This window comes from Fusarium mangiferae (assembly GCF_900044065.1).
Source record: "Fusarium mangiferae strain MRC7560 genome assembly, contig: FMAN_scaffold010, whole genome shotgun sequence".
Classification (NCBI taxonomy): Eukaryota; Fungi; Ascomycota; class Sordariomycetes; order Hypocreales; family Nectriaceae; genus Fusarium; species Fusarium mangiferae.
This window is the reverse complement of record NW_024573930.1, coordinates 356,601-383,684: the sequence shown is the minus strand read 5'-3', so window position 1 is coordinate 383,684 and position 27,084 is coordinate 356,601. Positions and strand designations below refer to the sequence as shown.

The 27,084-nt window shown below is 49.8% G+C and overlaps 9 protein-coding genes across 9 annotated transcripts; 7 read left to right on the top strand and 2 right to left on the bottom strand.

Moving 5' to 3' along the window:
* Nucleotides 1-300: 300 nt before the first annotated feature.
* On the bottom strand, nucleotides 301-1,974 carry FMAN_02215 (uncharacterized protein; the record flags this gene model as incomplete). The annotated part of the gene is made up of 1 exon (XM_041835544.1): nucleotides 301-1,974. The coding sequence occupies one exon, from the start codon at nucleotides 1,972-1,974 to the stop codon at nucleotides 301-303; it is 1,674 nt and encodes a 557-aa protein (XP_041685697.1).
* A 734-nt stretch (nucleotides 1,975-2,708) lies between these two features.
* On the top strand, nucleotides 2,709-4,217 carry FMAN_02214 (uncharacterized protein; the record flags this gene model as incomplete). Its single annotated transcript, XM_041835543.1, has 1 exon — nucleotides 2,709-4,217. The coding sequence occupies one exon, from the start codon at nucleotides 2,709-2,711 to the stop codon at nucleotides 4,215-4,217; it is 1,509 nt and encodes a 502-aa protein (XP_041685696.1).
* Nucleotides 4,218-4,731: 514 nt separating this feature from the next.
* Nucleotides 4,732-6,975, top strand: FMAN_02213 (uncharacterized protein; the record flags this gene model as incomplete). The annotated part of the gene is made up of 1 exon (XM_041835542.1): nucleotides 4,732-6,975. The coding sequence occupies one exon, from the start codon at nucleotides 4,732-4,734 to the stop codon at nucleotides 6,973-6,975; it is 2,244 nt and encodes a 747-aa protein (XP_041685695.1).
* A 985-nt stretch (nucleotides 6,976-7,960) lies between these two features.
* On the top strand, nucleotides 7,961-10,516 carry FMAN_02212 (uncharacterized protein; the record flags this gene model as incomplete). Its single annotated transcript, XM_041835540.1, has 1 exon — nucleotides 7,961-10,516. The coding sequence occupies one exon, from the start codon at nucleotides 7,961-7,963 to the stop codon at nucleotides 10,514-10,516; it is 2,556 nt and encodes an 851-aa protein (XP_041685694.1).
* A 364-nt stretch (nucleotides 10,517-10,880) lies between these two features.
* Nucleotides 10,881-12,062, bottom strand: FMAN_02211 (uncharacterized protein; the record flags this gene model as incomplete). Its single annotated transcript, XM_041835539.1, has 3 exons — nucleotides 10,881-11,001; nucleotides 11,070-11,351; nucleotides 11,407-12,062. 3 exons carry the CDS (start codon nucleotides 12,060-12,062, stop codon nucleotides 10,881-10,883), a joined length of 1,059 nt encoding a protein of 352 aa, XP_041685693.1.
* A 288-nt stretch (nucleotides 12,063-12,350) lies between these two features.
* FMAN_02210 (uncharacterized protein) lies at nucleotides 12,351-15,233 on the top strand (the record flags this gene model as incomplete). Its single annotated transcript, XM_041835538.1, has 2 exons — nucleotides 12,351-14,778; nucleotides 14,845-15,233. The coding sequence occupies 2 exons, from the start codon at nucleotides 12,351-12,353 to the stop codon at nucleotides 15,231-15,233; spliced, it is 2,817 nt and encodes a 938-aa protein (XP_041685692.1).
* A 1,529-nt stretch (nucleotides 15,234-16,762) lies between these two features.
* On the top strand, nucleotides 16,763-22,330 carry FMAN_02209 (uncharacterized protein; the record flags this gene model as incomplete). The annotated part of the gene is made up of 8 exons (XM_041835537.1): nucleotides 16,763-16,932; nucleotides 16,992-17,859; nucleotides 17,909-19,581; nucleotides 19,634-19,957; nucleotides 20,023-20,634; nucleotides 20,710-21,736; nucleotides 21,796-22,098; nucleotides 22,148-22,330. The coding sequence occupies 8 exons, from the start codon at nucleotides 16,763-16,765 to the stop codon at nucleotides 22,328-22,330; spliced, it is 5,160 nt and encodes a 1,719-aa protein (XP_041685691.1).
* A 917-nt stretch (nucleotides 22,331-23,247) lies between these two features.
* Nucleotides 23,248-24,663, top strand: FMAN_02208 (uncharacterized protein; the record flags this gene model as incomplete). Its single annotated transcript, XM_041835536.1, has 1 exon — nucleotides 23,248-24,663. The coding sequence occupies one exon, from the start codon at nucleotides 23,248-23,250 to the stop codon at nucleotides 24,661-24,663; it is 1,416 nt and encodes a 471-aa protein (XP_041685690.1).
* Nucleotides 24,664-25,360: 697 nt separating this feature from the next.
* FMAN_02207 (uncharacterized protein) lies at nucleotides 25,361-27,024 on the top strand (the record flags this gene model as incomplete). Its single annotated transcript, XM_041835535.1, has 2 exons — nucleotides 25,361-25,842; nucleotides 25,905-27,024. The coding sequence occupies 2 exons, from the start codon at nucleotides 25,361-25,363 to the stop codon at nucleotides 27,022-27,024; spliced, it is 1,602 nt and encodes a 533-aa protein (XP_041685689.1).
* Between the last annotated feature and the right edge of the window lie 60 nt (nucleotides 27,025-27,084).

Below are 27,084 nucleotides of genomic sequence, written 5' to 3'. Positions count from 1 at the left end.
ACGGTGCACTTCTAAAATCAATATGATAGCTGAAAGTGAGTGGGGATATAGAGGTCATGACAACTCAATCTCCGGTACAGAACATCAGAAAACGGTGGGTCTTGAGTGTCACAGCAGGTGGCAACAGAGCATTGTATTCTGACTAGGATGATAGTATATCTATTGGTGGCTGAGGATTTCATCTGGGACCTCAAGAAGACTTTCTGAAGATATTCTTAACCGTAAACTAACCAAATCAACCCTGTGCAATAAAGCAACTAGAAAGATATGCACACATGCTCCGTTCCCCCTTTGCAACACTCATTCAAGTCTAAGAGCGCCCTGGATAATCTTCAGAGCTCCGAACAGCTGGTTGTCATGATATCTTCTCCCCACAAGCTGAAGGCTAATAGGTGCCCCTTTGAAGTTCCCACTCTCCCAGAGGTCCTTCACGTGAGCGCACTCAGGTCCTAACGGCTTATAATCAGCATCGTATTTCTCGCCCTCCTCGACCTTGAGCCCCGTAGGGAACACCAGGCCAGGGCAGTCGAGATAGTTCCAAAGAGCCGTATACATAAGATAGAAATTTGTGTCGTGAGTCGTAGCCGGACCAACACCAGTAGGACAAAGAATAATGTCGACATCCTGACGCTCCCAATCCTCTGCAAAAGAATGTCGGAAGTCGAGGCATGCCTTGCGTACGTAAGCCATTTCAGCGGCAGTCAGCATGCCCTTGGGGACAGCGGTCTTCCAGATCCATTCGGTCAGAGGATAGATTGGCTCGCCTGCTGCGAGAATAGCATCACGACTTGGAATGCCGCCGTCAGGGGAGTATGCTTGCCTGATTTCGTCCCAGGCTTGCTTCACACCATAAGGTAGGAATGGCTTAATCTCGATAAGCCCTGATAGCCTGTCGTCAGATAGAAGGGTACTAGCCCACGACAGGGCACGCTTGAGAGGTGGCTGAGGCTGGATGAAGCCGTCGTGTGTCATGATGCCAATTTTGAGTGGGCGGCCAATGGTCAAGCCTAGCTGGGTTGACAAGCCAGTCCAAGTCGTGGGAACCAATGTTAGATCTCTGATATGCGGCTTGATAGCAAGCTGAATACGCATGAATAGGTCCATATCCCGTGCAGATCGACACATGGGACCTGCGTTGGCCAAGATAGTGAGTTCAGCCACCATAGGCCCGTGAACTAAGTCTCTTGTTGAAAGGATGCCACTTGTTGGCTTGTATCCATAGATGCCGCTAAAAGCTGCTGGGATCCTGATACTGCCACCGATGTCGGTTCCAATGCCGAGGACCGAGCCCTTCATAGCAATCAAGGCTCCTTCACCACCACTAGACCCTCCAGGCGTCAAAGTGGTGTTGTGTGGGTTCAAGGCTCGCCCCCAAGGCGAGTCACTTTCGCCGTGCATGAGGGCCTGAGGCTGGTTTGTCTTACAGTAGAAGACAGCACCGGCCTTACGAAGGACAGCAGGAAGGGGAGAGTCATGCTGATCGTACTCAGCCGTAGCCAGAATACCCAACGAAGCGAACGTGCCAGCCAATGGAATATGGTCTTTAATACTGACAGGCACACCGTGAAGCGGGCCTATGGTGGTGCCATGCTCTGCTAGATACTTGTCTAGCTCCGTAGCTTGCTGGATAGCCTCTTCATAAAACCACTGGGTAAGACAGGATGTGAGCTGATGGGCGATAATTGAACGCTTGCAAAATGCTCTGGCAACAGCTACAGAAGAATACTTGCGCCTGGCAATAGCCTCAGCAAGGCCAGTTGCATCATAGTCTTCGGTAATGACTACTTCTTCGTCCGTGAGTAGACCACAGGTAGAAGGGACCTTGGTGACATCGAGAGGAGTGTCCTTGAAGAACTCGGGACCCAGACAGAAGTCTGCGGGTACTTTGTCGGAGAGTGCTTTGAGAACAGCAGCACGCTTGGCCTCGTGCTCTGGCGTACCTTTTGGCACTGCTACAGGGTTGTTGACTTGCATGGCGATTGATCAGATCAATAATTGGAGCTTTGGGGGAATAGTTTAATAATGGAAGGAATATAGATAGGGAAAAGGCGAGTAACAAAGTCCCTCTTTATAGTCGTGTGCGATCTCAGCCGGAACCCCGGAGTACTCTCTACAGGTTGAACCGAAGACATTGTGCCCTGTGAGACTGTATCAGCCATCAGGAAATACCGATCATTGGAGGTTTGATAGACAGGGAGTGGATAACCCAATCAAACATATTTGCGACCTGTTGGTGATGTGCAGGTAACGATTGCGGAGTGAATCATTACCGAGGCTTGTAACCCTCAACATAGACGTAACCACCATTTCCAAGCTCGTCTAGACATCTACCTACTGAACCAATCATATGCTTTTGCGATTACTGCATGAACTAAACTAGCGTGAACCAATGAAGCGTATCATTCTTAGTCTTCATGCATCGCTAGTGTACTTCCCCGCAAACTTGCTTGGGGAACGGTATGCACCATGATAGCTTATCTTGAGCTGGGGTACTCGACCTTTGAGTCTGGGCCTTGTCAATCCTTTGACTGGATCAAGTGATAGAGATAACCAATTCCATCGTTTTCAGGAAGGACAAACCGTTAACTATCTCTCTCTTACAACCACGCACACGGCTTCAGACATCCCTGACATATATCTCACGACAATCCACCACAGCGTCGTAAAACGCCTCACTTCAGTCAATTTGCCCAGACTCATAATCCATCATGGTCACAGGTCTTCAGAAGCCCAAGCTACGCGCCAAGACGGGCTGTCTCCCATGCCGACGACACCGCATCAAGTGCGATGAGCGGACTCCCATCTGCCGAGCCTGTCATGCTTCGCGTGTCCCGCGGGATTGTCAGTGGCCTCTGGACAAAGACCTGGTCGACCGCCGCTTTCGATCATGCAAGCTTCGCGGAGTTGCAAAGACTCACCATCATCAATCTTCCCCTTGGCCTTGTGCAGCGACATCGCAGCTTCTGCTGGCTGACTGCGTGATGGCTCGTAAACGGGACCGAGATGACATCGAGTGGACACTGTTCCGCGAGTTCGGCCGTCGGGGAACACCACTTCTTCTGCTACCACATTGTAGTTCTACCTTCTACAGGACGTGGCATAGTGCCATACGCACCATCATGGTATCGCGCAGGAGTCTGTCGCCTGCTCTTATGGCGTGCGCTGCGTCCTTCGTTTCCATCAGAGAAGGGTCGCCAGGCATGTGCCATGTTTCTCATCAATACTATACCGACTCATTGTCCAGGCTCGCAGACTCACTCGGCCAAGACTCACCAGAGAAGGACGATGATATTTTTGTCACCATTGTGCTTTTGTACGCATTCAACTTTATGTCTGGCTCTTCGTCTTGGGACGATCAACCTCAACACGTCAGCGCTGCCATCGAGATCATCACCTCCCGGATACTGAACGCAACAAGCGCTGACTTATCAGCCTTTCTCCGTCTGTCACTTGAGAGTGTCCTATACCAGGTCTTTCTGTTGAATAACGGTCTTTGGTCCAGCGCGACTAGCTACGAGTCCCTCCAGCCGCTGAACGCTGAATTCTGGGCTCGCTCTGAGAAGCTCCTAGAGCATCCTACGAACCTGGACTTGTCCTTGTTGAGTCTTAATAGCCCTGTCCTTGGTATGCCCTTAGCTGTGATGCGACTCGCCACGTTTCTCGGCCAGCTTTGTCTCGGAAGAGAGTCCGCAACCATGGAAGATCTAATAAAGCTTCAGACTGAGGCCACAGCCTGGGAAGACTTTGCCCTGCAGGCTGTCAAACAGACCGGTGCTTCCGACACGCTGAACCGAGATGCAAACTGCTTATACGCCATGATCGCTTCTATTCTCATGCAACACCTGATGGCTTTTGGCCCAAACACAGGACTTCCCAGGGTGTCTCCCACAGACAGTTGGCAAGCTTTTACATCACTTCAAATCCTGTCCGGACGTGCTGGTGATCATAGCTGGTCTGAGTGTTTCATCGGGACATGGCCTGTATACGCTCTCGGGTTCTTGTTATCTGAAGGCAAGGATAGAGACATTGTGCGTCGCGATATACAACTTCGACGGGAGCTCACAGGCTTCTGGATAGTCAAGCGCTTTCAAGAGGACTTGGAGAGTTCATGGGCCGGGCTCGAGGCAGACTCACCTTCGGCATCCGTCAACTACAGTGTCTTAGACACAACTGATGCCGCCGGCATTCAGTCTCCCATGCCAGTCATAGCTTTTTGAAGCAAGGCTGTAGTGGAGAGTGACGTGAAAACGAGTGAGCCGCAACTTTGGGCGGCGTATCTTTAATGCGCCTGAGGCTTTCTACTATGGGTTCGGGGGGATTCTTTTTGGCAAAGTCTACATGATGTTTGTTGTACTGACACTACAGCACTTTTAGTGATCAGCAATTGCTCATCCGTGTTGAAACATAGGTCATTGTAATTCACTCACCCGTCCATCCCATATGATACTCAGTGACCAACTTAAACATCCCACTAGGTTTAGTAAGCAGTAACCATATTGCTATCACAATAATTGATTTTTCAATTTGAAGGATTGTGTAAGTTTTGTCAAATCAGGGCATGGTAAGCCTCTTTCCACTCACGCTGGGTCCTGCAAAACCTAATAGCCTTCAAAGTTCACGACCCCTCCATTCTTCTCGTCTTCCGAAAGAATAATAGATTGGTCTCAGTCTGTTCGTCCTGTCTTTCCTCTCCAGACACATTCTCGCGGCATCACCGATCTACTGGCCATCATGAGTCTTGATAGCCTGCCCCGCGAGCTTCTCGCCAAAGTCGTCTCGCTTGATTCTGGCTTGTCAAGGCGAGATCTCAAGTCACTTAGACTGACCTGCCGCCAGCTGACTACCGAACCGTCGCGCATCCTTTTCTATGAAGTTCGGATTTCCCCTCTTCTTCAAGATTTTCAGCACTTCTTTGACTTTTCAGTGTCTCCTCTTGCCTCCCTAGTTCGAGTTCTCGTCTGGGAAGAGCTTGCGTTTGACACTACGCACTTCGAATATCCTTTTTGGAGGCCCTCAGTGCTTTATAGGGATGAAAAGGAGGAAATGGATGACAGTGATGCGAATAAACACTTCTTCAAAAAGCTCGGCAGGCTCGTGCAACTTTTGGGTGGCTCCCAGTATAACTCGGGTTTTCCACGTCAGTCGGACCCTTCTACTGCGGATATGGTATATGATAACGGACAGGTAATTCCAAAATTAAACTCTCCGGATGAATTCGTGTCTGCTGTCCGCAACAACATGCCTAATCTATATACCCTGGTCTCAAGGCCCATGGATGGCCGGCGGTGCCTTGGGCACCCCTCCTCGGGTCTCTCCATAACCGTCAGCAGCCTCAGGCAACTTGTGCAGAGACGTACGACAGATCTAAGCTACAACATTGGTTTTACGGATTATTTCATCCCGCTACTCGAATCTTTGGCAAGTCAGGCGGCCAATGATGAAGCGCTAACAAACAAGATTACCCATCTGTTCTACTCAGACGAGGGCATCCACACCCGTTCAGCTCTCCACCGGATGGAAAAGCCTTTGAATCTTCATATTTTTGAACATCTTGTTCACTTTGATCTCTGTCTCTGCAGTAGTCAGATCAAGAGTCTTGCTTCCTCCGGAGAGTTTACAGCGTGCCTTGCGAATGCGAAAAACTTGAGGAGCTTGAAAATATGCAACGAGAAGAGTCCCTCTATGTCCATTCCTAGCATCATTCCCACGCTTACCAAACTTGTTAGTGTGGAATTCGTGGAAATGAAAGGTATTGGATGGCCCGAGTGTGCCGGGATCTCCCAGACTATCGCTTTCATTCGGCGCCACGCGAAGACACTGAGAAGGTTGTATTTCACCTCCGCGACAGTCAGTGGTTCCTTTCTTACGGAACTTTCACGCTTGAATTTGTTGCACTTGGATACGTTTGTTATAGCGTCAGGAGACGACACTGACAACGACGGCGATTACTATGGCGAGGGCTGCGGCTATGATTCCGACAGCGACTCCGCGACGCATGAGCGTATGAATGAACAGACAGTTCTTGATTATGTCAACCAAGTGGATGACCCCGATCAGAAACCTCCACTATCATCTTACATAGGTCAAAAGACGCAGATATCTACACACTCCCTAGTCTTCGACACAACTACCTGCCAGCTTTCAGCCTTCCATGCTACGCGGGACAGCCTCTGGCAAAAGAGGGGATATGATTTGAAGGATATCGAAGCTTTGGATTCTGCTACCTTTGAACGAAGGGACGAACATGGGATAGCCCATAGTCTTGGGCCCCGAAGGATCTACCATATCGAGGCGGGTTTATGGGTTGACTCGGACGAAGTTTTCTACGACCCCGTCACTGATGAAGAGGTTGATGAACCTTTTGAAAAACGAGAAAAGCCCAAAGATGACTCCTGGACTGTCCAAGGACAACATACGTGGGATTCAGAAATGGGTCTCTGGAGAGATGGACAAGGAAAACTGAAGAAGTTCGCTGCTGAAAGGAAACTTCCAGAAAGACCACAAGTCCCCGCCGATGACCAAGACTCTGATTTCCACATCGACATGCAGCCTTTCTACGACAGAGAAGAAGACGAATATCTCCTCAGAATCGAAAACTCTCCACGGTGGGATTGGGGACGAGACGCAAACGGCCAGGTTTGGTACTGGGAAGCAAGTGGCACAGGTGGTCAGGCAACCGAGATTTGGCGCTTCGAGCACAACGGAGAGATTGCATATGGTCATGAACCGCTGGACTTTTGGGATGATTGGTACGATGAACCTGTGGATAAGGCTGAGTCGACACCTTATGGCTGGAATCTACACGCTTTTCTCGCGAGTGATAGACTTGGCAGTGAGATTCCGCGGTGGAGCGCGTGCAATTCCCTAGATATTTATTGTAAGGAAGACGACCCGATCTATGGCAACAATGACCTTTTTTATTATCTTCCAAAGCCAATGGATTTTGAGGTGTGGTCAGATCAGCCATGGGCCTAGGTTGTATATGCGCTATATCCAGTTTTTGTAGGCTTCGCCTTTCTAGTATACCCTTTTCAAATATCCTTGAACTGCTAAGAGATAGGCTTTTATAGAGTCATAGGTATAATGCAATCTTTCTATAAACAAATTATACAGCAATGCCTAACTGTTGTCTCAAGTTTTGGCATTTCACGTTTTCTAGCCAATACAAGTCTAGGGTGAGTAGATGTGTGGCTACAGTGAGACACGCGGTTGGCTACGTCACCCATCATGAGTATGACTATCTGTCCACTAAAGAATCTACGCCAGATCCAGGCAGCAGGAAAACAAATTCATAGAATATTAGCAACTGAATTTGTCTCAGCAAGTCTGTGAATAAATGGAGAGGGGAAAACACCAACACGTTTTACATGCGCCGTAATCAAGGCGTCGTACTCTGTATATGCCAAGACTTTCATATACACAGCCACAGTCGAGAACGCCACACGCCACACATCAGTCAATTCTCGGGGGGCAATAAAACTCAAGACATCTACTGGATTCTAAGTAATAAAAGACTTTGGGAAAGTCAATAAATGGTTTTTCTAGAATGAAACGGTCCAAGGACCATAAGTAAGCATTTCCAGCAAGCTGCCTCAATGTTTGACGCTTCTCTATACAATACGACATAAGGCTTAATTAATATCAGAGAGAAAATAAACTGGCCACTAAGCCCATTACGAGCTACACCAAATAACCAAAGTTATTTTGTCACTTAAACTTGTAGGGATGTTCTCTGTTGAGGGTGGCGCAGTAGGTATGACGCTAGCGCACGCTGGGCATCATTTGGTCGCCTCCAGGCCTGAAAGACGCTTGGCAGCCGCGCAACCTTAATCATCCTGTCACAGAGGCAGCCAAGAAAGAGCGAACTAGAGCCCGAGCGCCATAACTTATAAATGACGAAACCCTTGGCCCAAAATCTTGCCTTTTCAACCCCCTCTTATTCTGCTTCTATTATACAAAAATGCGCCCTTCCCTCGAATCGTCGCTGGGCGATCAGGGCCTTGCTACTGAGCAACGAAGCCTGCTTGACCTTATCGACAAGCTCCAATTCGCACAGCTCGATGATGTCAAACTACCCCAAATCGTCGTCGTCGGCGATCAATCCGCTGGTAAGAGCTCGGTTCTCGAGGCTCTCACCGGCACACCGTTTCCTCGCGACGCCGGCGCCTGTACACGCTTTGCGACAGAGATTCGCTTGCGACGAGCGAAGGAGACAAAACTGAAGGTTTCCATCATCCCCGACAAGACACGACCTTACAATGATCAAGCTCGACTGCTACAATGGGGCGGTGATGTCACCGGTGACACACCCTTTGATGCCATGATGCGCGATGCTACAGAGTTGATCGCTCCCAAGAGTATTCCTGGTCGCTTCGCCGCTCGCGATATCCTCGTCGTCGAGAAGGAGGGCCCCGACATGCCACTCTTGACTCTGGTCGATCTTCCCGGTCTTGTCCGTGTCGCCAACCGCGATCAATCCGAGTCTGACATCCAAACCATCGAAGCCCTCTCCGATCGATACATGAAGAGCTCTCGAACTATTATTCTTGCTGTTATCGGCGGAAACAACGATTATGTTCAGGCTCCTATCCTCAAGAAGGCCCGCTACTTCGATCCCAAGGGATCACGCACAATCGGTGTCCTCACCAAGCCCGACATGACCGAACGTATTGGCCTTGAGGAAAAGTTCATCGAGCTCGTTACCAACAAAGACCAAGAGAACAACTTCAAGCTCGGCTGGTATGTCCTGCTCAACCCAGGACCAGGCGAGCAATGGCAAACTCCTGAGGACCGCGCCAACCGGGAAGCCGAGTTCTTCTCCCGTGGAAAATGGGCAACTCTCCCACCAGAGATGTGGGGTATTGGCGCTCTCCGCGCAAAGCTGAGCACTCAGCTCCAGCGACATATCGGCAAGCATGTCAAGACTCTTCGCCGCCAGATCCAGCAAGCTTTGGAAGGCTGCGAGAGCCAGCTCAAGGCCATGGGTGTTGGCAAAGATACCCCAGAGGAGATGCGTTTCCAGATGGGCGAGCTCTTCACAGCATCCAACAACCTCGTCACTCCTGCGGTGAACGGTAACTACAAGAACCCTTTTGGTGAGAGATTCTTTGCCAGACAGTCAAGCCCCAAGGGTACCCCATCACAAAAGCTCCGAGCTCGCATTCGTGACGAGAGTGAGCGCTTCGCTCGAAGGTTCCGACAGCACGGTCGTAAGGTTACGTTCCAGAAGAGCCAGCCTCCTGCCACAAATGGTGTCAACGGTACGAATGGTGCTGCCGAAGGCAACGGCCTTCCCACTCCGGGCACCGCTGGAGATCGTTCAAAGAAGGACTTTGCCGAGTTTGAAGTTGAGCCTCTTCTCCGACAGATCCGGGGTAATGAACTTCCCCTGGACTCCAACCCTCGAGCCCCTTATATCCTCTTCCAGGACTACTCCAGAAACTGGCCTGTTCTTGCACAAGAATACAAGGACAATGTCGGTGTTATCTGCAACGAGTTCCTTGCGGATGTAATTGATCACGTCTGGCCCATGCGCATGCGTGACCCTCTTCGCATGCACTTCCTCGAGCTCAGAATGAAGGATCTTGTCGAAAGCGCCGACACTGAGCTTGGACGTCTCACCGACGATATGGAACTCGAGATCCAGCCTTTTGACCCCGAGTACGAGGAGCGTCTTCGAAAGTGGCGTGCCGAAGCTACTGAGAACGGCGGAACCTACACAGAGGCCGAAGAGGTCTTGGAGAAGATGCTTATTTACTACGACCTTACTGCACGCATATTTACACGTAATGTCATCACTCAGGTCGTCGAACGGCACCTACTGCTTGGCATGCTGCGACTGTTTAACCCTATTGAGATTCTTCGCATGCAAGATACCACCATCGAGGCTATTGCTGCCGAGAACAAGGAGACCCGTGAGCGCCGCAAGGCTCTCCAATTGCAGAAGAAGGCTATTGAGGAAGCTAGAAACATCTGCGCCAGCCTTGCTATGCGAAGCGAATTACGAGCCTATGAGGATGATGACGACGATGCAGAGACGGATGAAGAAGAGCAGACGCCCCGAGAGGTAAGCCGTCGTCAGGTTGGAGCGCCTCAGAATGGAGTACCCCAGAACGGTGCACCTCAAGGCGGTCTTCTCCAGACACAACCGGCCCCTCAGTCAAGCCGTAACGACTCCACACGACGAAACCGCGATAGTCGGGACGAGCGTACTGAACGCGAGGAACAGCGAGCAAGCCGACCCCCCATCCCAACTCAGGACTCCTACCAGAACGGCCCTTACCAGGCCAACCGTGACTGGGAGCCAGTCTACCATCCTCAGCAACAGGCATCTGCACCAGGCCATGCACCCCCACCGCCACCTCCTCGTCCCTCAAAGGTAGGCCTTGGAGAGACAGAGTCTTACTATGACAATGCGCGTCGCCAGGACTCCTACACTGAGAGTCCCGGACGAGGCGATGGTCGCCGGGAGGGCGCGAGGCATAGACTTGTGAACGCTATGCGAATGGGAAACTAGGACTTTATTACTAGAAGAGATGGATTAGATGATGCGCGGCGTTGGGAAGGGACTTGTGATATCCTTGTGTAACGATGCGTTTATGGTTGGGTTATTGTCGGGTTTCGATAGATAGAATACCAAGAATGATACATTTATACCCTAACTTTTATGACCCTAAACTTATGTGCCCAACTCGAATTACATAAAGATCCCCTAACTCTGTTCTCGATTCACTTGGCCAAAATAAGTTATACAAATCTGTATCGAATGACATTGGCAAGTGATTCAATATGCCTGCGCCTTTTCATTGTTCCCACATATACATCCCCTGGGAGCTTGTGGCTCTTGGCTCGTGGAAATAGGATCTATACCTACCCGACATTCATGTTGACCCATCGAGACCTTTGAAAGAGGCATACACTTGTAAAGCGCCTTCAATACTCTGCACCAAGCCAAAGAATATCGTCAACACAAGAACGAGGACGGCTACCCAGAATGTGTACCTGTTGATGAGACCGGTATTAGCGGATGACAATGTGCGTTCGGAAGATCAGCTATCGAAGAGCGGTACCATTGGACGCCGTTCCGCCTGTCATGCCACCATTGCGATAACGATTTCGGCTGTGCTTCGTCAAAGACCTGCTTCAGCACGACAAGACGATCATTCCAGAATCTAAACTTTTCAGTTTGCCGATGGTCCGTCTTTAGTTGTCCACACTGGATGGCTCGCCTGTCAATGTTGGCGTCTAACTTGGAGAACCACTTCCTTGTTTCCACGTCTGAGGATGGGAAGAGGAGTGCTAATGTCTGCAGTGTCTCATCTGCGAGACCTTTGGGCAGTAGGGAGTCGGCACTGTCATGATAAGTCAGTGGCCTCACACATTGAGTGGTCTTGAAGAATTGTGAACCTTTGTTGTTGGACATGTAGGAACGAAGCATGATGGAAGACGTGCACACGGCGATCGTCATCTGTCAGTCGGAGATGATCTACCAAGTTATCAGTCCAAACGATATCCAGGCCTGCGATGCGGCACAGGTTGCGCGCAGTGAATATCTTCTCCATTTTAACATTCTCCTTGGCCAGCTGGGGAGCTCCCGGATCAAAGTAAGTTGACACAAAGCTCTCGAGGGACCCATGACTCCAACGAAGATGGCTTCGACCAGAGAAGCCGTACGTGAAACTGCAGAAGCTTATCATCAAAAGCAGACTGGCGGCCAAATCAATCGAGTTGTCGAGCATCTCGTCTTCGTTGTCGTGAAGCGCAGTGAGTTTCTCCCGCAGCTCCTCCTTGACGTCATGGCGCAGCATCCCGTCCTTGAGTTTGCGAATGCAGTCGACCACATCACGGTGCGATCGCAGAGCCACGTATCGCCCTCCATTGTGGAGAGCCCTGGTGCATTCTTTGTTGTAGTATGTCCAAAAAGATTGCAGGTCAAAGTCCACGCGGTTGAGGCGCTGGTTCTGGTGCGGAGAGGCCCAGTATTCGCTGGCTATTGTTGTTTTGGTAAGTTGCTGCAGCGGGAAATCTAGCAGGCTCGAATCGAGCTCCGTCTTGTCTGCCATGATCGCGGTTTTAGTCGCCTTCTAGTCTATTGTTTTCACACGAAAGATTAGGGTCCAGCGACGCTGATGGAGGATAAGGCGGATGAGGCAGCCAACCCTGTTCGGGTGCATGAAACTGCATCTGTCATTGGCGGATGATCTGCCTCATCAGCGCGACGAGGCCTCTGAGCACAGCCCCCAATTACTGCGGCTGAATTGCCTTCATCAGCATCGAGAGCCACACTTTTAATGACTTGGAAAACCACATTCCCAATGAATTGAGAAAGATACCATAAAATACGCTGAAACATGCCGCTGGAAATCGTGACCTCCCCTCTGCGGTCCTGGGAGAGCGGCATCGCCATACTTAGTGGCAGGTCGGCAACGAGGCGTCTCGCATGGCCTGAACCAGAGCTATCTATCGGCCGCTGCATAGGCAAGGTCGGCAAGGAGCTATGCTGGGTGGCCAAAGGCCCGGCGAGAGACGCATTCGCGGCGCTGGCTCCAAAGATCAAAGCGTACCTCGAGAGATCGGTCGAACCAGTATCGAGCTGGGTTACATGGTCGATGTATATGTTTGGTAAGTCGGAGAACAGTGCCAGCCCAGCCATCCTGTTTTGCTGCGAAGTCGTTGCGCATCGCAAACAGGTGAGAAATGCAATTAAAGACAGCGGCATTCTCGACGAGTTCCCCGGTGTTAAGACGGCACACATGTCTCGACCGCCCGACTTCAACCAGCTCGTTCAGTTGGCAGACGATGACACGACGTTGCTATTTGATCATCGGCCTGTCCTTGCGTCCCTTGAGAGCAACCCATGCGGGATGCAGTTGTTCGTTGAATCAAGCATAGATGACGGAACTTGTTACAAACAAGCGACCGTCGGTGGCATCATTCAGCTGTCGGATAAATTCTACTATACCACGGCAGGTCATGTGCTCAGCCCCGACACGGCCCCGAGCTACACTGAGGACGAAGTCAGTGACGACGAATTTGAGATTGACGACGACGATGATGAGCTGAGCGAAGTGGACGATGTGGCATCGACGGCTTATGAGAAAGCATGGTTGGCACAAGCCAACGACGCCGCCATGAGCCCGCCGTACACAAGCTCTACCGAGAGCAAGATGCTCCAGATACCATTCTCCTCGATCATACAAGAAATGCAAGCAACAGATGAGGAATCGAAATGCATGAGTCGTCGGGTTATCGAGAACGGACCTTCACTGAGCACTTTCTCGCCTCCAGAGCGTCTGGGACACGTCTATCTGTCCTCCCTCGACGAATCATCTTCTGGTCTTGACTACGCCTTGATCGAGGTGACCAGGCCTGCTCACTGCATCGCGAACAAAATCGCCTTTTCCTCCGTTTCTGCAAAGGGCGAGACCAAGATCCAGCGCGTCGTCACAGACGGCCCCAAGGACGTCAAGATCTTGACGTCCACCTCGAGAGGAACACTTACAGGAGTCATGTCAGGCACTCCCCTGTACACTCGACTCCCCAACAGCAGTCTGTACCAGGAGGTATACAACGTCCTCTTGGACTCGCGGTTGGAGGCCGGGGACTGTGGCTCCTGGGTCGTTGATGCCGAGTCTGGGAACTTGTACGGGCACATTGTGGCCGGGTCCCCAGATTCGGGTGCTGCAATCGTGATACCCTTCTCGCATGTATTCGAAGACATAGAAGCGCGAGTGAAGAATTCCCCTCATCTGCCCCTTACTGGAGCTGCATCGCTATACAACTTTGATAAGAAACTAGACCTTGCTACGCATCTGCAACACACAAAGTCCGTCACGGCGTCCTCTTCTACACCACCATCGGAGCACGTTCAACGGTGGATTAAGGACCTGGGAAACCGATTTGAGAAGCAGTGGCGGATCAAACTATTGGATGAACTGAAGCTATCGCGGACTAGCCGCCGCCGAACTACTACTGCACAAGCTGTTTCGTCCACTGAAGATGGATCAACTTCGCTCCATAGTCCGTCTGGAGAGCAAGAGTCGTGCCCGCAGTACACTGTAACTGAAACTGGAAAAGCATTACTGCTGCCACCCCGAAACCGGAGACGAGTGTGGACACCGCTGTTCCCCCAGCTTCCGAGTGCAAACGACCTGAAGTCCCAAAAGTTCCGTAACCTACTAACGTCCCTCTCCTTAACCCCGAAGAAGTACGAGAACCCAGGATTACTTGACGAGGCTCTGGCCAGCATCCCGCTAGAGAGACTCTACAGCGAAGCTGAAGAAGAGAGCATGATATTCCAGGCCCAAGCAGAATCATATGGCGATGGACGGCAGCCTGAGTGGGGCTACAGTGACTGCATCATCCGCGCAATGTTGCAATGGTTCAAACGCTCGTTTTTCACTTGGGTGAACAATCCAATATGTCAGACATGTTCGTCTCCAACGACTATGATGGGGCTCAGTACGCCACGCCCGGAAGAGTCAGCCTGCGGGGCTTTGCGTGTCGAGCTCTACAAATGTTCAAAGGAAGACTGCCCAACATATGAGCGATTCCCCCGATATACGGACGTGTGGAAACTACTCCAGACCAGAAGAGGGCGAGTGGGCGAGTGGGCGAACTGCTTCACGATGCTTTGCCGGGCGATGGGTGCCAGGGCGCGGTGGGTATGGACCATCGAAGACCACCTTTGGACCGAGGTGTACTCGGAACACAGGAAGAGATGGGTTCACATTGATCCATGCGAGGGTGTTTTTGATCACCCAAAACTATACAGCGAAGGTAAGTCATTGCACTCAAGATTCACGCCCGCCCTCCTAGGACACAACACTGACGTGTCGCGATTAGACTGGAATAAAAAGATGTCATATGTGATAGCCTTCTCTATTGAAGGCGCTACGGATGTCACACGACGGTATGTTCGCAAGCTGGAGCACGCGGCAGACCGAACCCGTTGTCCAGAAGATGTCCTGCTGTACGTCATGAATGAAATAAAAGACCTCCGCCGCCAGAATATGAGTGAAGAGGAGAAGATGCGACTGGAAGAGGAGGACAGATGCGAACAGCGGGAACTCAATGACTACATTGTTTCAAGTGTCACCGCCGACTTCATTGCCACGGGATGTGCTAGCATTGAGGATTTGTCACAATTGATCAAGTCGCCGGGAAAGACGGCGAAGCAAAGTTCGAAGCAGAGGAGCGGAGGAGTAGAAGAGGGACCTTTAGTTATCCCTTAGGTCGACAAATCCTCAAGTACGATCTATACCCATTTGTTTGTCCGTATATACTGAGTCTTAAAGGCATACAATAAAGCACGTCACTCTAATTTACGACCATAAGTATATTACATAGTCATCTTATCTTAATCTAGCACTTGATATCCTCTAGGCTCTAGATAATCTATAGAATCTTGAAGTTACGGTAGATAGGTAGATACCAAGAATGATTTATATATACCCTAAACTTGTGCTGCCCGACGTAAGTTATACAATCATCTCTCACTGCACTAAACTTAACAAAATATTTGCGGTTTAGAAAAGAGTTTCTGAATTTTCTTGACTTTATGTGCCTTGGTCCAAAGTGATGAAGATGACAATTTTGCTCCTGTCACGTAGCCGATTGCGCAATCTAGCGGAGCTGTGTGAGCCAGTCATTGCTTATACGTATTTTCGTAACCTTGTTCGTCAGTTTAATTGTCAGAGCGCTGCTCACTTTTGGACTTGCTGTCGGCGGAGTGCTTGATTGGCCTTGCAGTCTTGCAGTTCATCATTTAAGTCGATGTTCCTATGTATTGCTCGGCTACCGTGCCCTCCATCGTCGTTATGGAAGTCAATGAACGACATCCATGTCGTGTAGCTTGAACTAGAGGGGCTTGCCCGGACGTCACGAGCAACGAAACTGAGAGACCTGGTCAGGGTCAATCTACTAAATTTATTGCACTACCTAGGCGGCGAAGGACACACGACACAGTGGTTGTCTCCCGCATCTGACAGGGAGTCATGGCGCAAGTTTATCCTAAAACACGCTAAGGCGAAAATAAAGAACGACCCCTAATTCCGTGCATCACCAGCGAATTTTGGTGTAAGCCAAACCTGTCAGGGGTCGTAGAAGTATTCCCCCCCGAAACGCACACAATGCCTAGTTAGGTCATACCTACCTTAGCCATACTACAACCATGAGAGCGCTTTGATAAAATTACGAGAGCCAGCGATGAAAGCAACGGCCCTCTTGCCGATGTGTTGGTTCCACGGTTTCAGGACTCTTTTCACATGCAAGGATGACGTCGCTCTATGGCCAATCTCTACTGCCATTTTACCGCCGCGGGAGGCACCACATTTCCTATTCTAATTTAGCTCTCTCAACATGAATGGCTCAAACATACAGAAAAGACAATAATATTTGCTGCCCCCATCTGATTGCTAAACAGGCCTGCCCAGGTTACCTACTGTTCATATTGACGCGCCGACCATGATGTGCCGCTGACCTGCATCAAGAGAAACACACCTGAAGTGTGAGCTGAAGCTAGCAAGCTAGGATGTTGTGACCAACATGCAGAACAGTCGTCGCACTAGACAAGGGAGTCGAGAGATGCCTCAGTTGGCTTTCTCACGACACTGGCTTTTCTTTAAAGACTTCTGGTCCCGTTCCTGTCCCCTCTTCCCCAAATGACTCTCGCATACCTCATCTGCTACCCAGCCCTTGCGTAGCTTAGCTACCCATCCGTACCCATAAAGGAAACGAACCAAATAAGCCATACTTGCCAACCATGGCTACCATACAGGAGGCGGAGCAAATTGTGCGACGCTTGACTAAGAAGTATGGGTTTCTGAACGAAACAATGATGGACGATATCGAACAATTTAATGCCCAATATCGCCGTGAGATCGATGAAAATTGGCTGGCGATGGAAAGCGCCGTATCGCACTCCGTCAAGATGTAAGTGTCTACTCATCTGGGCCAATTTTCTTATTGCACTTACTGAAGCCATCTGCTAGATTGGCAAAGCAGATCTATGGCAGTGGTGCTCGGTTTGTCTTTGAGCTTCTTCAGAATGCAGAGGATAATATCTTCAACAAGGCTCGCGAAGCAGAAGCGCTGCCTTTCGTCTCTTTCAAGATATATCCAAATAAGATCATCGTCGAGTGCAACGAAGACGGTTTTACAGAGCCAGACTTACAAGCTATTTGCGCTGTTGGACAAAGCACCAAGTCAGCTTCCCACGGATATATCGGCGCGAAAGGCATTGGTTTCAAATCCGTATTTATCGCAGCATCTAGAGTTCATATTCAGTCTGGGAACTTCTCATTTGAGTTTCGGCATAACAAGACAGACCCAGGTATAGGCATGGTTAGACCTATCTGGGTACGTCCAGTTGAGGCCATCCCCAGCCCTCTAACCCGCACGACACTATACATCCATGACCAGGGAGACCCAGACGAACTTCGACATCTGAGGAGGATCATCTCTATGCAATTTGACGATCTACAGGAAACTTGTTTGCTCTTCCTGCGCAAGCTTGAGCAAATCAGCTTGGAGTTCTACGATGAGGACGGTGAGCTGGAACGATCAAAGTACTTCCGCAAGCACAAGATCGACAAGTATCGCGTGTCTCTGGAGACTATATCTGGCGCTCGTGGAGATGAGACTACTCGGAGCCAAATTTATCACATCACGAGACAAATGGCGACCAACTTGGCCCGGGGCGACAATCGCGAGCTTCCTGATACCAAAGAGGCTAAGAATGATTCCTCAAAGGCAGAAGTCGTTTTGGCTTTCCCAATCACCGACAACTCTGAACCGCTTATCACTCAGAGGAACCAAGACCTGTTCGCATTTTTACCTCTAAGAAGATCCGATTACAAGGTTGGCTTCATCTATCATCGCACGCAAAACATAACTGACTCCACTCTAGTTTTTGATTCACTCCGATTTTGATACCAACGCCAATCGACAGGATATCGTCACCACATCACGGAGGAATCTAGACCTTCGCGGCTGGATTGCGTCCGCGTTCTTCCAGGCAGTTCTGCAGTTTTGCGAGCATCCTAGACTCTGCTACGGCTGGCCTATGTTCCTCCCGTCCTCCTCAGATACCAGTTCCGATGCATTCTGGTCAGGCCTCAACCACGAGATACAAAGCTTGATGAAGAAAACCCCAGTACTGAAATCCCGCAATCGAATCGACTTGCGCCTGGTAGGCGACGTTGTCATTCTCACCAGCGATGCCCAGGATGCGGAAGGGCATCCTTTGTTTGACGACCCGACCAAAGATCTTTATCTTTCGCCTAGCTATTCCCAAGATGCAAAGGAAATTCTCAGAGGCTACGGACTAAGACTGCTGAACATCCAAACAGTTCTAAACTTACTGGAAACCGATCTCCGCAGTCTCTACTCCAGGTTTCACGGAAAGAACACGACCGATGAATGGCACTCAGCTGTAGCACGCCTGCTTACCAAAACACTCAAGAATTCCTCATCTATTCAACAGAGATTGAAGTCGTTGCCTTTGCTCCCTCTGAGATCGGGAGCGTGGACATCGACTGCATCCGGGCCAGTGTATTTCCCAAAGACGGGAGATATCAGCATTCCTGACTCCTTAGACATCAAAGTTATCACTGTTTTTGCATCCAGTAATTCGGAAAGAAGCACCTTGTTCCAACACCTAGGAGTCTGTCAGGCCACATATGAAGACGTTAGAGCATCGATCTTCAGATCGTTCGCCTCGAAAAAGGGCTTATCGTTCGAAATCCTAAATGAGTATTTGAGCTTTCTTTATCTCACGCACCAAACCGGGAAGCATGGGCCGGAAGAATACACGAAAGTAGAGATCGTCACAATGGCTGGGAAGCGAGCGAACCCACAAGAGACGGATGTATACCTCCCTGGAACCCACCATGCGTACAGTCCTTCAAGCCTTTTAACCGCCGAAGACCTCCCAACAGGCTTATCCGTGGATTTTATACACTCCAAACATATGGAAAGTACCCCAGACAAGCCGAGCGTCTTGCACCCAAGGTGGGAGACGTGGCTCTGCAATTCCATTGGTGTACGTGAGCGGTTGAGACTCATGTCACGAGACAAACGCGGGTTATCGGATGTCTTTCTGCATATCTTTGAACATCATCCACAAAAGTTCTTGGGGTTATTTGAGCATCTCTGGTTGCACGAGAAATCAGGTCTGGTGAAAAACAGGGCTCTTCGATCAAAGATTGAGGATCTGCCTGCTAAGAAACTCTGTGGAGTTGACTATCCACTCAAGCTGAAGGAAACCTGGCTTCCCCTCGAGGATCTTAAACACCTCGTCAACCGCTATATGGAACATCCCAAGCATTTTCCCTTTCTCAAACTCGAGGAATCAGATGCAACCGAACTGCTTGGATCAAAATGGCATTTCCTGAGTGACTACTTCTCAGTCAGTAAAGACGATAGCATGGATTTCCTACTCCAAATACTTCACTACATTCAGCAATCATGCCCCGAAAGGCCTTCCGACAGTCAAACACAAAAGGTGTTTGACTTGTACAACGCCATATACGCCAGACTTACAGTTGCTAGTGATGGGCCAGCCGCGAAACTCAAGATTATGTCAGTACCACTTTTTTGTGCAAACATAAACTTATAATTGACCTATTAACAGACAATTCTTTGAGAAAGGAGGTGTCCTCGACCCTAATCAGAATGATCCTATGTGGACGACATCTCCGCTCTGTTTATGGACAGCACCGCCAGATATGGTCATGTTTCACTCTCTCAAGGCTTCCTACTTGGAAAGGATGGATAATGAAAAATTCAGGAACATCGAAAACCTATTTACAAGAACACTTCAAATTCCGGATGCGTCGTTGGATGATCTGGTGACCGAGTTGACCGAGCTTCGGGACGAAGGTTGCGAGGAAATACCTCGCATGCGGGCAATCTATGATTACTTGCATAAGGCAAACGTACCTTCGCCACTTCTCAAGTACGCGAACAGCTAGGTCCAGGATGAGAAGGATCGTTTCCTGCATGTGGCTAACTTGAGAACAGAGCTGCATTTAAGGCATCCCCCCTCATCTATTGCGAAACGCGGCATGGCGAATCAGGCTGGTATAAGACATCAGATTGCCTATGGTCTAGTGAAACCGTTATCCGTGGTAAAGCCATCCTGGATGAATGTTGGGAAGCTTATGAGGAGTTCTTTGTCGGCAAACTAGGCGTGAAGCTGCTAACCTTGCAGATGGTCTACGATGAACTGCGACAATCATCCGGGAACAATACGGAAGAGACCAAAGTGGCTATTCTGTCACTCAATGGTCTCCTACAAACAGAAACGACACTACTGGACCCGGACCCGATCAGACAAGCCAAAGTATTTCCGGTCAGGTACCCAACTGGCACTGTCGTTCTGAGCTCTGTGAGCGTTGACTTTGCCATTGGAGATCGAGACAAGTTGAAGACGATGTTTCGTGACAAGGTTGCTCTCTTGGACTTTGAGATGGAAGAAGTCCGTCGCCTTAGACCGTTGATCGAATGGCTGAAACTCCAAGATCGATACTTGTCTAACTCCGTTGAAGAAAATACGTTCATCTTAGGTGATTCGGAACGTCTAATTTCTACACCTAACCGAGACCTCAAACGCAAGGCTTATCATATTGCTCGGTACGTAGTGAACGGGGGTACATTTGTTTCTTTATTCTATTGGATTCAAGATGCTAACAACGGCTTATCCTGTAGTGTCGCTTCTACTTTCAACAGCCCTCGATTTGAGGACGACCCCCTCGGTCTCTATGAGCAGCTTCGCACAATGAGAGTCGTTGAGGTCGAAAGAATATCATCTGTGCTGAAAATCTTTCAGAACAAACAGTCCTTCGAGATTCCAGTAGCAACCGCCAACGAGCATATCGAAGATTCGACAGGAGAACTGACGATTTATGTCCCAAAGGAGCGCAGAGCGCAAGAGCTCTGCTTCGGTTCAGTTCTTCCTAGAAAGTTCGCGGCATGGCTAATGCGCACCTCGAAGAGCCCCACGAATGGACCAATTGAAACGGACATAGTTAAGGTCTTGACTGCAGTCTTTGCAAGTGAAAGATTCGTCCTTGATGATGTTCTTGACGACCAGGGAATCTTAACAGTGCCGTTCGACAACATGGATGAAGAAGACAACAGTGATGAGACAGAAGAGCGCCAGACAGAAGATCAGGAGGAAGAAGGTCAAGAACCACGACTACCAGGTAGTTGCCTCGAAACCAATGATACCTCTCCAGAACAACTTACACCCGATCGTTCTTCTATAAATCCTGGTACGCCACCATATGCGGGTTCCTCCGGAATTTCGCCAGAGGGAAGCCTTCCTGAAACACTCGTCGAGACCGTCTTCCAGCGAAGCCAGATGTCATATCAGCCTCATTCAGGAAGGGTGCATCGCTCCTCTCAATCAGATTTGTTTCCCGTCCCACCACAGCCATTACACCACCCAAGCGGGCAGGCTCCTTCAAACCTGCTTTCGGCTATAACCTCGCCGTCTGAGCAGCAAACTTCCGAAGACACTAGATATCGCTCAATCCTGGATAGGGTTGTTGAAAAAGCCCGTAATGCGGCATTCCCATCCAGAGGGTCATTTGATATGACCCACATGCGGAATGCTCTACCTGGTGATACGGACTCTTACCAGAGTTTCGATGGCCTGGACATCATGGGTACATTTCGTTCAACTAATCAGCTAGAGCGCGACAAGAAGGTTGGGGCTGCAGGCGAGTTATATGTGAGCAACCTCATCTATACGTCGCAGGTTTTTCGAGGCTAACAGATATATTCGTGTAGGTATTCGAGCTTCTGTCAAGTCTCAACTTGCCAAATTGGAACCGAACGAATTGGCAAAGCACGATCAGATCGTACACGACTATCCATCCAGACTATACGAATCTAGAGGCTTGGAGAGGGAGGGAAACCGCCGACCTAGTTTACGTCGATACTGAAGGGCACTTGACAAATACGCTGATCGATTGTGGCTTTATTGGCCACGATGAGTGGCATGGAGCGCGGCCCAGATATTACATAGAAGTCAAGACTACGACTGGGCCATGTAGTACCGCATTCTACATGAGTGGCAAGCAATACCAGCTGGTAAGCGGTCGGAGGACAGTTGTTCTGATCATGGGCTGACTTGACACAGATGCAACAAATTCACCACACCGAAGACCATTCGGAGATCTATATGGTCTTCCGCGTGTTCCAGCTCGATAGCGACGGGATTGGCCTGTGTATTTATACTGACCCAGAGAAACTCAGGCAAGATGGGCATCTACTCTTCAAAGGACAGGCGTGGTCTATTACCCCAGGACCCAACATGGGGTAGGTCAAACTTCACACTAAGGTAGATGACGATGCACTTATAGCCACAAAGAATGGTAGAAGGGAAATGAGAGGGACTTCAGGCACGAGGAACGAGAGTTATATGGAACTAGCTATTGCAGTTGACAGCGCTGTAGATCAGTAGATCCGCAATAGTTTCCAACGTTAACATCAAACCGTCTTGGGCAAAGCAGATACTGCACCGCAGGCAGCCACATATTGTGAGAAGCCATGGAACGAGCTGTGTGACCAAAATTCTCCGTTTCTGATATATAAAGACTTGAGGATCTGAGAAGAAGTTCGATAATGTCGAAGTAGCCTTCAGCTGAAGCGCATACAAGCGGAGTCCAATCAGTCTTTTTTCTGGGTTAAAAATGCCGTATGTTGTGATACAACATAAATGCAGCCATAGAAAAGGCACCTAACATGAGTATAAAAAATTCCCCGAAACCAGTTTAACGCCATCTGATCAACCGTCCCTTAAACCAGCCGTATATCCGTAAATCGAGATCAAACTAATTATCATGGCGTAACAGGCTTACCCATGACGACGAGATACCAAGACATCGGGACAAACGGCACGGAAGCATACGCGTTGGCTACGATGTCCACAATAAAAAACCGTCGCAAACAAGGACAAGTTGGACGGAACGTAAAAATAGAAAAAGAAATGCAACTATTTCCTTGTTATTTCTCCGATTCAGTGGAGCTCCCTCTCGTTCCTGAACCTGTCCCCATTCGCGTGTCTTTTTTTGAAACCCCGGATTTTTACGTCACCTACGTCATATCGTGTTACACGTTGGACAGGGGTGTAGCTCTCAGCCCGGGAATAAACAAAAAGCAGCTCCCGTCTCTGCATCACCTTCTGTACCTTTATATTCATTTCTTTCGTGCCTTTAGTTTCCTTCAGTGAGCTTCAAAATGGTGGGAAAACGTCAGTGGAATAATGAAGGCGCTCGCCATCGCGGCCGTCACGTCGGCGAAGAAACAAACCACGATGAACACCCTCGCGATCTCGAAACAGGTCGCTACTCATACTACGACCCCAACAAGAAATCCCGTCCCAAACCACGAATAATGCAATTCCAAGATGCAGCGCGCACAGCTCTCGAAGACGCCCGTCGCGGGGAGATCAAGCGCGCATTACTCCACGGCATCGATCGTCAAGGACTCGAGAAGTACAGAAAATCAGAAGAGGAGCTCAAGGCGATGAAGAATAAAAAGATCCGTGCTTTTTACGAGCAGCAGAACGAGCGGCTTAATGATTGGCTCGAGGTAGATGCCGTGGTGATGGCGATAGCGGATGATGTACTAGAGAGCATGAATCCTGATCCGGACCATGATGGTGATCAGGAGAGATGTGGAGGGATTCAGCGTGTAGAGGGCAGGATCGGAGAGTTGTTGCCTGAGGAGGAGAAGGAGAAGAGGAGGAAAGCTGCGAGAAAGGCGAATTTGGCTATCAATATCAACGTGATAGCTAATATTCTTCTTTTAGCAGGAAAGGCTTTTGCTGTGTTCACGACGGGGTCGCTATCGCTCGTTGCGTCGCTTGTAGACTCAGCGCTAGATTTACTGTGTACGCTCATCGTGTGGTCGACGAGTAGACTTGTGCTGTGGCGCTTGCAAGCGATGCAGCGACGATTCCCCGTTGGACGGAGACGGTTGGAGCCACTGGGTATTCTGGTGTTTTCGATCATCATGGTCATTTCGTTTCTGCAGATTCTGCAAGAGTCGTTCTCGAGATTGCTGAAGCACTCTGAGGCGGAGATTCTGAGCTGGGCTGCTATTGCGTCTCTGCTCGCGACGATTATCCTCAAGGGAGCTATTGGTCTGGGATGTCGACCTATCAAGTCAAGTCAGGTACAAGCTCTTGTGCAGGACTGCAAAACGGACGTCATCTTCAACACGCTCTCACTCCTCTTTCCACTGATCGGATACCGCGCAAACGTATGGTGGCTCGACCCCGTTGGCGCTGGGTTACTCTCACTCTTCATCATCTACGACTGGGGACACACATGTTTCGAGAACGTGGTCCGGCTCTCGGGCGAAGCAGCTGACGACCACACGCTCAAGAAGCTCATCTACCTGGCCTATCGCTTCGCGCCCGTGGTAGCGGGATTCAAGAACGTCACGGCGTATCATGCTGGAGATGGCGTCTGGGTTGAGTTTGACGTGTTGCTGGATGAGAAGACGCCGCTGAATAGATCGCATGATATCGCGGAGACGCTGCAGTATTGTGCGGAGGGGTTGGGGGTTGTGGATAGGGCGTTTGTGACGACGGATTATGCGGCGAGTGGACCTTTGGGACACGCGCTGGATTCGGAGTGGAATCATTAGGAGGTGAAAGAAAGAGTAGGTAGGGGAGAAGGGAGAGGAGGGGATTTGTATGATATAGGTGTAAGATATGTGTTGGGCTGAGCTTGGCTTATGGCATAGATTGCGAATGGGCTTGGTTGTGGACTTGGCGGGTGAGATGGTTCAAGATACCCTCACATATGATGGGATAGGATGAGGTTGAGCATGAGCATAAGCGATCTGAAACGATAAATTGATGAGTACATAGAAGCAATAGACATACTCTTGATCAAACCCATTTTAATTCGGTAAAAGATGGCGAGAATATCCAGTTGTTGCAAAGTCATTTGATGCTAAGTCTGCCATGGCGCCAAGTCGTGTGAGCATTCTTCTGTCGTTGACTTCGTGAACCCTTCAACATGGCTTTGTTTTTTGGCGTCCAAATGAATCATCATGAGTATCTTATCATGGTCTTTCTGGAGTGGTCATGATGAACTAGTGGACCATGGACCTTGATGTCCTCATGATGCAATGTCCATCAGGGTACGTCCTCAACACCACAAATGACCGAAACTATACACAATATGGCTTCAAAAATGACCAAAAGGGTTCTCAATCCTCATGAGATACTCCATGAGGGCTCACAATAGAGGGCTGAACCTGTCACCATATAAACCAGCATCTTCCCCAGACCCCTGCCACGACTTACACTTCAACCGCCATCACAATCACAATCACCATGTCATCAATCCAAGTAGAAGAAGACATCTACGACGTCCTCGTCATAGGCGCCGGCCCCTGCGGTCTCGCCATCTCAGCCCGTCTCCACGAACACACCCCCGCCGCACTCTTCACCGACGAAGAACACCGTCGCTTCCACTGGATCTCCAAGTACGGCAACAAAATGCCCCTCAAGCACGTCCGCAGCGGTAAAATCTCTCCGCCCAAGCACGCTGCAAAACCGCAGTATAAAATGTTGGTTCTCGATGCAGATAGCGACACCTGGATGGGCCGCTGGAATAGGCTGTTCAAGATGTATGATATCTCGCATCTGAGGAGTCCGATGCTCTGGCATGTTGATCCGCTTGATCGGGATGCGCTGCTGGCGCATGCGTATGCTAATGACAGAGCGGATGAGCTTGTTGAGATTAGGAATTGTGTGGGTAAGGAGGTTAGTAAACATGGGAGGAAGAAGAGTGGACAACGAGCTTGTGGTCGCAGGTACCCCCGCCCCCCCTTCCCCTATCCTTTTCACTGAGGGCTATTGAACTGACGAGGTGTAGACAAGAAGCTCGTGTTGACATCAACGTGAGAGAGCGCAATGACTACTACAACCCCTCAACGTCTCTCTTCTGCGATCACTGCGAAAAGGTAGCAGCGCGGTATAATCTCAGCTCAAACATGATCCGCAAAGAAAGCCTTCAGCATCTGGACTACGATGAAGTAAAGGGCATTTCCATCGACGGCGAGAAACTCTTTACCGTGACAACCAACAAAACTCGTCGCTATGCTCGCACAGTAGTGCTGGCAGTCGGTCCAGCAAACGTTGCCAAGATCCCCCACATCCCTTCCATGCCCGACGGACAGCTCCCCCAGACGTGTCACAGCATGCACATCACCGAGTTCCCAGACCCCATCGTCAAAGCTCGAATCGCTGCGAAGAAAACAACGAATATTCTCATCGTTGGCGGTGGTCTTACATCTGCGCAATTAACAGATCTTGCTATTCGGAAGGGCGTCACCAAGGTCTGGCATGTCATGCGTGGACCACTGCGCATCAAGCATTTCGATGTTGGACTCGAATGGATGGGAAAGTTTAAGAATGCAAAGCAAGCGCAGTTTTACTACGCTGATTCAGACGATGAGAGGATCGAGATGATCAAGGAGGCGAGAGGTGGAGGAAGCATCACGCCTGTATTCCACAAGCGACTCAAGAAGCATCTTCTCTCAAAGAAACTCGAACTCTTCACCGAGACAAGTCTCACCGATGCCCAGTTCGACGCTGAGAAGGGCACATGGAGTGTTCAGACCAATCCACCCATCGACATGCCAGCCATGGACTACATGTACTTCGCAACCGGCATCCAAACAGACTTCTCCTCGCTTCCCTACCTACAAACAATTCTAGAGAAACACCCCATCGAAGGACGCGGTGGGTTTCCCTGCATCAACAACGATCTCATGTGGAACGATGATGTCCCGCTCTTCATGATGGGAAGACTGGCTGCACTGCGTCTTGGCCCTGCGGCGCCGAATCTAGGCGGCGCGCAGGTCGGTGCGGAGAGGATCGCGTGGGCTATTGAGGATAGGGTTGCGAGGCGTGGGGAAGATGAGGGGGAGGATTTTAGGAAGGGGTATTTATCTGGGCATGGGAATATGTATAGTTCTTTAGCTTGTGAGTAGATGAAGTCATGGGGTTGCTATTGGTTGGAGTGAGCTGAAAAGAGTACCCCTGCATTATCC